The 11,666-nt window shown below is 32.1% G+C and overlaps 1 protein-coding gene across 1 annotated transcript; it reads right to left on the bottom strand.

Annotated features, from left to right (window-relative positions):
• Positions 1-781: 781 nt before the first annotated feature.
• On the bottom strand, positions 782-11,352 carry LOC119840199. The gene is made up of 4 exons (XM_038366711.1): positions 11,197-11,352; positions 3,226-3,305; positions 1,809-1,926; positions 782-1,412 (listed from the first exon to the last, which is right to left on the bottom strand). Exons 1-4 carry the CDS (start codon positions 11,249-11,251, stop codon positions 1,183-1,185), a joined length of 483 nt encoding a protein of 160 aa, XP_038222639.1. The 5' UTR covers positions 11,252-11,352; the 3' UTR covers positions 782-1,182.
• Positions 11,353-11,666: the final 314 nt, after the last annotated feature.

The raw sequence follows: 11,666 nt of genomic DNA, 5'->3' as shown, positions 1-11,666 counted from the left end.
TCTTAAAAACATACGATTCACACGAAATCGATAACATCAGTTAAACAAACCAAATATCAAATGTCGTTTATAAAAATATGCATCGTTAACAACGTTTTATCTATAATTGGTTTTTATTTAATGCAATCAAACGATATAAAATCGTGAATTTCTTGTTAATTATTATATCGTATGTTTTGTAGACAGCACTTTAATAAGAAATGAATGGGCTATCTCAAAAACATTCGATACAATTGTAATTTGATTGAAGATATCAATTAATAAGTGATAAAACATGCATTATTATAATAGGTAATATTTGTTTTTGTATTTGTTTCAATGTGATAGTTGGCAAAGGAGCTGATGGCAAGCGACCAGCAACGCTATTTGCTGAGGCCATAAGCCTCTGCAAATGGTTTTTCAACTTAAGTAGATAGGATAAGGAACGTGTTGATTAAGGGAACAAAGAAAAAGACTGGGCAGGGAAGGCATAGGATACGGGTCTCAGTTCCTCCTACTTATCCATTCAAACATAGTACACACAACAGTGCCGTGAAATAGTATGATATCCACACAAAGACAGCTACTACTATTTCACGTCGACCTTCTGTGGGGGTGTGTTACCCCGTGCGAGCCGATCCAATTTGTGCCGAAGCGTGCTCAACTCTCACAATAAAAATTTATATTTTGTTATTCTTTCCCTTTCATAACAGTTTTGTTTGATTTATTTTTAACAAATGTAACTAAACTTGTTTATTTACATATTTATTACTTACATGCGGTTTAATAAATAAAAAACACGTTTAACAATATACTATAACACGTATATTACAAAAAATATGGAATAATAAATATCGTAACATCTTCAGTTTTCTAAGTACAAATAACGAAATACATAATACGTATTAATTCAACCATAAAATTTAATTGCAAAACTCAATCGAAAATAACTCCTTAAATATTAATTAATGTTATATCTATTACTTATGGATTATAAAAGTTTCAACAAGCAAAAACGACATTGGACGGTCCATGAAATTCAAAGGCGATGCTTTTTTTGAATTGGACGTTTAAAATTCAATTTTGGCACTTTATTAAGCGAGTAATTACAGTGCTTTGATCGTGATTTTCGTGTTTTAAAACGTAATGTCAACTTCAAGCATAAGCGCACATGGTTGCTTGCTGATTAGTTTACAATGGCTATTAATGCTTGGTGTATAAATAAGTGGCAATTAGTGCTACGATGGCCAGTGGAGCAGATGAAGCGATGGATCCAGCGCCGTTGCAGCGGTCCTTGTCACAAACGCTGCAGTGTTTGATTTGCTTGCTGGGGTCGCTGGGGACAGCTTTAGCGGCGTTTTCGAGAAGTTGACAGGTGTGTTTCAACGCTGTGGGGTTGGCGTCGAGGCACGTACGCACGACTGAGCCGTTTTCTGAAATAAACAAATACGAGTATTGTTAATACAGATGGGTAAAATTACATAAAGTTTATGGTGCTCCTGGGGTTAGCACGACGTCTTAAAGCAGTGGCATGGAAAAATGACAGAGTTGGTCGTCTTGCGTTATCACTATTCCGCACTGGAATTTGTTTTGCTTGCTTAAGACGTCATGTTAAGCCCTCCGAGTTGTTAAAGTAAGTTAATATTTTAAAATTTTTACTTTTGATCAGTAATTACGATATAAAATTTGACAAAAAATCCCTATTAATGTATTGTAATAAATTTTTTAGGACACCAATTTGGTCGTCAAAATACGTTTTACTTTGATGGATAGAAAAAGAACAAACGAGCAAAAAGAAAACAATGCAGAATCCAGTAAATATTCCTTACCCAAAACAATCTTGTGACAGTAACGTGGAGCCCCAGTTACCCCTTCAATAAGCTCCCGGGGTAGAATCGTGCTCAGGTAAGCTCGGTTATAGTTAATCGAGTCTTGTGTTGAACAGTCCTGAAAATATTATAGAAAACCATAACGAAAATTGTCAGTAAAAGACATCTAACGATCATTTATACCAATTAATTACGGACACTCGCGGGAGAGAAATGATAGAAATAGGTTCCTTCTATTTATTCATACTTCTGTACACTTCAACCAATACATGTTTACAATAGATTATAAGGAACCATTTTAAGTAGCTCCCAGAAGCCAGCAAGCGGAATGATTGGTAGCTTTACAGATAGATGCCATTCCGCTGTCGGCAAACTGTTTTTAAAACGCAGGTAGTACACTGCTGTAATTAAATACGATCGAGGTGTGTTATACAGGGTATGTTCATGGTCTGCTCGATTATGGTATTAGACGCACATAGCATTAACATATAGTAATGGGAGTCGAGCACGCTTCGGCACGAATTGGGCCAGCTCGCACCGGGGAAGTACCACACCCCCACAGAAAACCGGCGTGAAATAGTGGCATGCCACTGTGTTTCGTACGGTGAGTGGGGGAGCCGGAGGCCCGTTTCCTTTTCCATACCCATCCTAGTCCATTCCTTCTTTCCAGTAGTTAATCCTTTCCTTTTCCCTTACCCCATAAAAGCGGGCAGCGCATTCACAGAGGTACTACCTATGCGAATGTTTATGGGCAGTGGTGATCGCTTACCATCAGGCGAATCATCAGCTCAGCTGCCCGCTATGACGTAAAAAAAAAAAAAAAAAAAGTAATCTAAAGTAAGGTACAATAAGGAGTGAAACCAACAAAATAACATCTGTCTTATCTCAATGTATGGAGTCTATGTTAATGCATTTATGATGTCGGTGTTAATTTTCGAGCTCAACACATATAACTAGACATACACTTTAGCTGGCTAAACTGCCAGCGATTATGTTGATAATTAGAGAACTATCCAATTACTACGATAACGATGTAACTTCAGCGGCTTTGCACGTCTATGTTTATCTTTATGGAAATAACCGGCAGCACCCAAGCAGAAAAGGTAACATAAAACCGTGTACACAACAAAATAAAATTGAAGATTCATTGTTTTAACGGTTCAAACTTACGGGGTAGCCTGCCAACAGATATTAATAGACAATATGTTTGTAAACATTATGAAATCATAATTAAGCTTCTAAGCTTTTTGGCGGTTTTCCAACTTTTATTTGGGAGTGAATTCTAGGAAATATGACATGATTCATATGGAATTAAATTCTTGTTTGATTTTTTATAATACCGAAGGAGACAACGGGGAAAAATCGGGCGTAATACCACAGATTGCTAAATAGTATCTATGGTAACAAAAATACCCACCACAACAGTCTTTCCACCGAAGGGATCCTTACAGGTTGGGTCGGATTGTGAGTTACACTGGTAACACTGCAGGCAGGATCCTGAAAAAAGAAAACAATACGTTGAAAGAAAATCTCTGTTTTTATTTTAAATATCATCGTCGAACTATTTAGTTCCAGAATACGACAGTTTCCACATGTTTATTACGACCATAATATAAGGATAACAATTTTAATTTATGTGTTAATCTGTAATTGTTACATAAGCTACATCACTGCCAAGTATCACCAATATCCGTTCAGTGGCTCTCATGTAAGAGCGAACATACATCGATGAATTCTTACAACTTTATTATAAGACTGGCTGCGCCCCGCGGCTTCACCCCCGTAAGTCCGTATCCCGGAGGAATATCGGGATAAAAAGTGGCCTATATATTATTTCAGTTGTCCAGCTGTCTACATACCAAATTTCATTGCAATCGGTTCAGCAGTATTTGCGTGAAAGAGTAACACACACACATCCTTACAAACTTTCGCATTTATAATATTAGTAGGATTAGTAAGATTAATAGAATAAGCGAATCCCATTAATTATCATGTTGTAAATAATCATGCATAATCTGCTTCTTATATGCTACTTAATTGTAAGACCGATTCATGCAAACTTTTTAGTACAAAATTTGAAAACTGCAAATTTTCGAGGTGCTATTCGACCTACGTCTTTTGCTTTGATGTATCTTTTTCTACTAACTATTTAACTCGGAATGTTAGCAAAATATTTAAAACGTATATTTTAAACATAATATTTTTAGATGTTGAATACAATATGTATTGTATTCAACACCTGTTTACGATGAAGCAAAATTTTAATAGCTTCATAATTTGTCTGAGTCATTAGCTATATGAAAAACGTATTTGAAAATGTAAATACTATACATATTATGTAGCTATTGTCGATTCATTCTTCAGGTATGTTTGGATGTTCAAGTGAAAATATTATCGAAAAATTTGTGTTAAATTGCTATTGAAAGTTAAATATACTTTATATATAAGTTTAACGGATACAATAACAACCAAACAATGCAATCCAGAAAAATCTTTTTAAATTATTGATAATAAGATATATTTGTGATATTTATTTATCATACATCTCCGCATATATACTCGTATAAAAACACTAGCTGCTCCCCGCGGTTTCCCCTGCGTTAGTCTGTATTCCGTAGGAATGTTGGGATAAAAAGTTGCCTATGTGTTAAGTAGGTTTTGCGTGAAAGAGTAACGAACACATACGAGTACATCCATCTTCACAAACTTTCGCATTTATAATATATAATTTTTTACCTAAAAAATATCTTAGAAATCTAAAATTCTGTAAAATATATTAATAAAGCAGGTGTCATACAATGACTCACCCCACAAATAATATACAATTATAATAGTCGCAACCTTGTTTGTGCAATGATTACATGATAGCTAATAAGACCTAAGTATACTACGTATTATACTAAGTAACCTATCGATGCTTCTGTCCTGTGGTATATTATCAATTATTATTAAGACTAAGAAATTTGCAGATATAATTTTTGAGTCTTTTCACTATACTTATGACTTTTACATATGGTTACCGCTCATAAGCTATTTTTAATCGCGAGTCGACCTAGGTAGTCGTTTATGAAATGATTCTATTTACGCATCATTATATTCAATTTATCTATAATTTATATATATTAATAACAAATTGTATGTATGCACGGATAAAAAAACAAGAGCAAACACGAATGATACAATGCACACAGGGAGCTCTTATCGCTATAGACGTTCCCTCTCAGACAACACGGAACGAATGATTAAATGTGGTGCTGTATTTCTTTAAGGATATAGATGTTAAAATATTTTTGTGAGAGATTGCCATAATTGTCAAATCTTGTTTAATTTGATAAAACGCTCGTATCTAAATCATAGAAACTATTTTTAACTTTGTTTTATATCTGCAACATTTTTAATAAAATAATGATTGATAATTATTACGGAAAGTAATGTTGCTGACGCTATTTTTTGTATTCTAAATAAACCTATTCAAATAAATAGTAGTTACATTAAATATTATATAAAACAGATATTGTATGGTAAAAAATAACAGACAATTTTTAGTGAAATGGTAAACCTAAATTGTTTATTGTAGTGTATGTATGTATAGATTTTTGTTTACCCAAAAACAAAAATCTATATCCATTTAAAGCTGAAGAGTCTGTTTGTTTGTTTGAGGAAGGCTATAGGCTATATATGTACCACGGGCAAAGCCGGAGCGGTAATATATAAAATAATATTAACAGCACGTAAGTAACATGTCACTGACGTCAATCAAAGATAGTTTAACAATAGATTGTTTAACAATAATTCACAGTTAACACTCATTTCGCATGCAAGACGCAAATCAATACCCCATTTTATATGACGATGTCTTTAAACAAACATGTAAGTCATGGTAGTAGGAAGTGAATACCATTGCTTTTAAAATATTAAATTATATAATCCTTACTAATCCTACTTAATATTATAAATGCGTAAGTTTGTAAGGATGTGTGTGTGTTTGTTGCTCTTTCACGCAAAAACTACTGAACCGATTGCTATGAAATTTGGTACGTAGACAGCTGGACAACTGGAATAACATAAAGGCTACTTTTTATCCCGATATTCTTACGGGATAGTATCGTATAAGCGAAAGTAAGTCTGTCCATCTGCCTCTTCACGCTCAAACCTCTGAACCGATTTGGGTGAAATTTGGCACAAAATTTTAGACCATAAAAAAGGAGTTTCTATCATACAAATCCGACGGGAACGAGAACTATGCAAGTAAAACTCATGGACTGCCTTTTCTTATGCCTTCGTAAACGAATGAGTATGCTTTTTCAAACACGATTAAAAAAACAATGTAAACCGATTATATATCTAAACCTACCTTAACAAATCACTCCGTCTTTTAATGAAAACTTCCTGAAATCTCATCTGAATTTTAATATAACTTTGTGTTTTAGAATAATAATATGACATAAGGATATAGTAAATGATATATACATACACAACTATCCCTTGAACATATCGTCATGTTGTGTTCCTTTTCACATTAAAAATATTCCATTGATTTCAATTATGAGTCAATTCACCTGTAAGTTTTAAACTTTATCTAAGACTATTTTCTCAAACAATGGCGTTACTCAGTTCAGAAGTTTATAACTTCTGTCTCCGTAGTGAACTTCATACATTAGATAGTTTTGGATAAAAGGTAGAAGTGTAACCAAGCGATATTTTATACAAAAACTTGATTATGAGACCGAAATCTTATTAAGGTTTTGATCTTAGTTGTGTGAGTAAAATTTAAAAATACAAGTCATAACTGAAGTGTTCACTATTATGTTATAACCTTAATTATTAACAGTATGGGTCCGTTTATTTTTTTTGCAAACTGATCAAAATGTAAACATAACTGTCGTAAATTCGTTAATCAATCTGTTCATCATAAAATCAAACTATTTTAGTTTATGAGGTAGAAAAGAGGTCAGTAATTTAGCTTTTAAAAAATATTAGAACGCACCCCTTTCATGACATACATTATTTTCCCTTTAATAGGTCAGAAGTATCAAACTACGGTAGGGTTTTTTGTCGATGAAACAATATTATTAATGCTTTCCAAAAATACTAAATTAATCGCTCATAATTAACATAGTAGGAGCTATTCTTGAACTTACACAGTAAAAATTAATATTTTACATAAAATTGCTGCATGTAAATTTTAAGATTATATATTTCTTTTCTCGATTTTTCTTCCATTGATATTTTCCTCATAAAATGACTCGGAAAGAAGATACCGTCACAGAACCGTTTTACGACGCCATTTTACAATATGGCCGCGCGAGTGGAAAAGCTACGAGGTGGCTAAATCTAAATTAGAAAAGTATACATATAAATTTATAAAATCACCTATTTTCAAAACTCCCGGAATGTATTGAAGACAAAACTACCAGATTTCTTGACTAAAGTATATTTGTACAGAGCAAAACAAAAGGTGAACTTCCTTTGACTATATATATACCACGTTTAAATTGCTTTAGGCGTGGCTTCGATGACATAATCCATCTTCGCTAAATTCGTGTCAAGACGTTAATTTGACCTTAGGGGCCTTTTATAACATACTACACTTTAAATGCTTCGCTTGTAGTCCTGCCTACAACGTTATGGTTAATTTTTTATTACAGTTTTAGGCATTTGTATAAAAGTTATCTTAGTTAAAACTGTAGGGAAAATCCAATAAATTAATAGAATCTGATCAAATGAGTATAAAATCTATTAACAATATTTACCAACTAACAATATCTTAATATTGAATATACTTTTCTGATTACCTAGCGTTCCGTTAACTTATGGATCATTCCTGTAGTCAAGTCAAGTCAAATAACAACCCTTATATAATATACCTATATAACCAATAGTGACTCTATTTTCGTTTCAAAACCTGTTGGATAAAGGCTACAAATAAACACATTAATGATGTCACCTCCATCCATATATATATTTAGTTCATGATCAATCACGTCACCTTCGATAGTTACGATTTCCGAACGATTGCAAATACGCAACGTTTGACATTAAAATATTTCATGTTAAAAAAAACACAATTTTTTTTGTATCTCGCGATCTTTTCATTTCCTGAGTATCAACCTTTCTTTATTTTTTTAAATGAACCAGTGAACTTGGAAAATATTTTGATTCATATCATATATGTCCAAACTTGTATGTGTACATTTTCGAAATTTTTTTAAATATAGTTTCTCATAGTCTTTATTAAGATGCTACTAAAAAATTCCTTACACAATTACTATAAATAATAACTACTGTTTGGCCAAAAATACGAACTAACCTTAAATAAAACTATTATGCGGGCTAACGTAAACATTTCACCTCAATGTATGCTCTACGAACTAGTCCAGATATTTATAAGCCATGGTTGAATCGAACCACACAATATACTTTATTAAACATATCTACATTTCACACCTTTCAAGCTAATTGTGTGTAAACAGAGTGATAAAAAGTAGTTATCTAGTTAGTTATTTATAAAAAGCTTAATGTTTTCAGGAATAACTTTAAATCGGCATAGATCCAGCTACCGTATACCAAAAGAAGCTATAAACTAAAAAAAAAATAACAAGAGTTACATGAATATCGTACTTAAGATAAATAATCTACATATTTTACTCATACACTTAATATGCAGAACTATTTTTTCTTGTCCGACCATCAAGCACGGCAAAATATAAAAAAAAACTTTTTGCGTGTTATTTCACGTAATGGCCACACTTAATCTTCCAAGGCTACATTAAGCCTAAGTTATGAGGTAGAAATTTACTATTTTTTCCATAGTCCCTTGGCAGGAACCCAAAGTTTGTCCACATTTCGGTCCTTGAGAGTCAAAACAAAACTTTGTGTGCGTGATTAACATTATGTGGGAACGTACATGTTTTCCTGAAGCAAAGTTATGTATTATCTGTGCCTGAATGTATATTTTTATTAGCACGAGTTAATATCTCACCAACAAAAACACAGATAAATCATCCATTAATTACCGTGTAAAGTATAATGAATATGGAAGTATACAAGCCATAAATTAGGTATAATAATAAAATGCGTTTAACTATTACAATTCAAATTTTACATATAGCTTATAAATTAAAACGATTTACAATTCGAAATATATCCTTATTTGCTTTCTCAGAGAAAATTTAAAACGTAGCATATATTCGAAAACTGACCATCAACAATCTAAATGGCAAATATCATCAAAATCGGTTCAGTGATTTAACCGTGAAAGCGTAACAAACACTTTCGAATTTATTACATTAGAATGAATGCGATATATTTCTAAAAACATAGAACCAAAGCCATCCAATTTTAACAACAAAGCGCTGATGTTATCTAAAAACCAATTCTAAACTGATGACTGATAAATCTAAGTGTGTTTATATACAAACATTATATGCTTAGTTCGTGAGTTCACCATTAACTACGTTGTTCACCTTGATATAACTCAATTGTTACTCTTAGCTACTCTTTTCACAAGGAAAACATATACTATAACGATGTCTATTTGCTGTTAGCTTGTATGGTGTGGAAAATAACTCATTAGAAACACGTACGCCCATCGAAATAGCTTGCTGAAGAAAATAAATCAATCTTGTTATTGTATAAATATGTATAGAAGAAGCAACTTTTGTTAAAAATAATTAATTTCTTCAAAAAAAGAGTATTTTCGCTTTATGAAAATGCAATAATCTCTTTTATAAAAATATATAGTTATATTTCTCAAACAACAGCTTTCTAAAACAGCTTATTTACAACAGATAAATACATATTTTGTGCTCCATTTTCATTTAATTCTTTACTAATCTCTCATAGTGAACTTGCACTGCAAAGTTCATAAACACTTCGCACTTATAACAGAATAATTTTATATTCTTATTTTGAAACATATAACAATAATATTATAATGAACACATGGACAGATTGATCTAATGTACTGTACGTGTCGCGTACTACGCATTCGTGGACATGATGTCATACCCGGCTCTATACCTACCTTATACCTCCATACGACCATTCCTAACCTATTGTTATACTATGTGGTAAATGAATTTATGTTAGTAACATAGATTTCTTCTGACATTATACACTACTATTTATATTCTCTCAATCAAAATTTCTTTACAAAACCTTGGGATTCTTAATACGTAGCATTTTTTCGGGGCCTCATTAAAATTCATATAAAAAGAAATAGAAAAATGAGTGATGATAACATTGTATACACTCGTATTATATTATTATGTGTAACTAACTTTTTTATGTTATATTTTTTACCCTTTGTAGAACAATTGTATGTATATAATTTGTAGAAAAATTTGATAAAACCTTCAGATATTTTGCAAAAATTAATTATATTATACAAGGTCAATGAACAATTCGTATTAAGTTATCGTTTTATTTTTGATAAAGTTACGATTCTCACGATTTTTATGTAAATATGATATCCATTACATCACTCTGTATAAAAAGATGTTATAACTTTATATTAGTATAATTATATTGCTTTCAATTAAACGAATTATGCCAGTTTTCTAGTTACTGGTTTTGCCAATACCAATTTAATAAAACATTAGTATCCTTAGAAAACTTTAACATCTTTAAAAGCGAGTTTATAAAGAATTTGAAATATATTCGAATGAACTTCTCCAAGAGTCTCAATATAACAAAGGATTTCTTAGCAATAGGTACTTGGCATTAGTATGTAGGTCCATAAAACTGTGTCTCTCCGTAAAAGCTACTATTTCATACGTTTGTCCCCATTCAGCACCCTAATTTGGCAACCATGGCTGTTTCAATCTATTTTATTACATATTGTTTGAGACAATTTTAGTATACAATTTGCTGTTCATATTGTAACATTGTAATATTTGAGTTTGACTCATTGCACACGAAAACACGCAACTCCCTTCAATGTAATTCATTTGTGAACGAATAATATAATCTATATCATTTTATAGCTAAAACAAAATTATTAGTTTATAAATCGTAGGGTAGAATATTGTAAAATGAAATTGAAAAGAGTAAGTCAATTTTCTTTTTGCTAGCTGAAAAACAATATTGTTTATTATTATTGTTTTCGTTTCTATACATGGAAATATAATTTTTTTAAGCACAGAAATGTATGGATATCCATATAAATTATTATATGCATTTATAAATAACAAAAAACGTATTTAATCAGCAAAAAGCTTACATAAATTCAAATCGCGATATCGTTTACCTACACTTCGATACCACGACAGAAATCAAGATTGATCTCACTGTTTACCATTTCGAACTGACAATCGAATTTAAAAATAGAAAAAGGTCAAACCTGTTTAGGTATCTACGCATTTGGAAAATTAGGGACAAAACATACCGAACTCGACCAGAGCCAGTAGAGCGGCGAGGGTAAACGCGACACACCGAGCCATCGTAGATTATGGAAGATGTTTTCTGAACAAGCGAACTCTTGTAACGAACGATTCAGACTGAACACTAGAATAACTTGCCGCCAACGCGTCGCCGGAGAACGCATTTACACGCTGCCTAGGGTGTCCATATCTTTTTTTTATGGTACGCAATAGTTACCTTATTGTAATTTGAATGATTCAATGTTATTGAAGGCACCGTATATGTAGCTGTCAATTTCTTCATAGATTTGTATGCAGCGCAAAGAACGATGTGTGAAACACATTTCAATAATTATTGGGCAATCGCTAAATGTCTAGTCTTTAAGTCACACGAGTTTTTAAAACCTGATCCATACGGGATAAACGCCAAACTTCGTTTAGATTTTGTCACTAAGTTAATTATATAGTAGTTTTCTACTTAGTTAAACGATTGAAA

Source organism: Zerene cesonia, chromosome 5 (assembly GCF_012273895.1).
Source record: "Zerene cesonia ecotype Mississippi chromosome 5, Zerene_cesonia_1.1, whole genome shotgun sequence".
In the NCBI taxonomy this organism is placed as follows: domain Eukaryota; kingdom Metazoa; phylum Arthropoda; class Insecta; order Lepidoptera; family Pieridae; genus Zerene; species Zerene cesonia.
The sequence above is the reverse complement of the archived record's forward strand: the minus strand, read 5'-3'. Positions and strand labels throughout refer to the sequence as shown.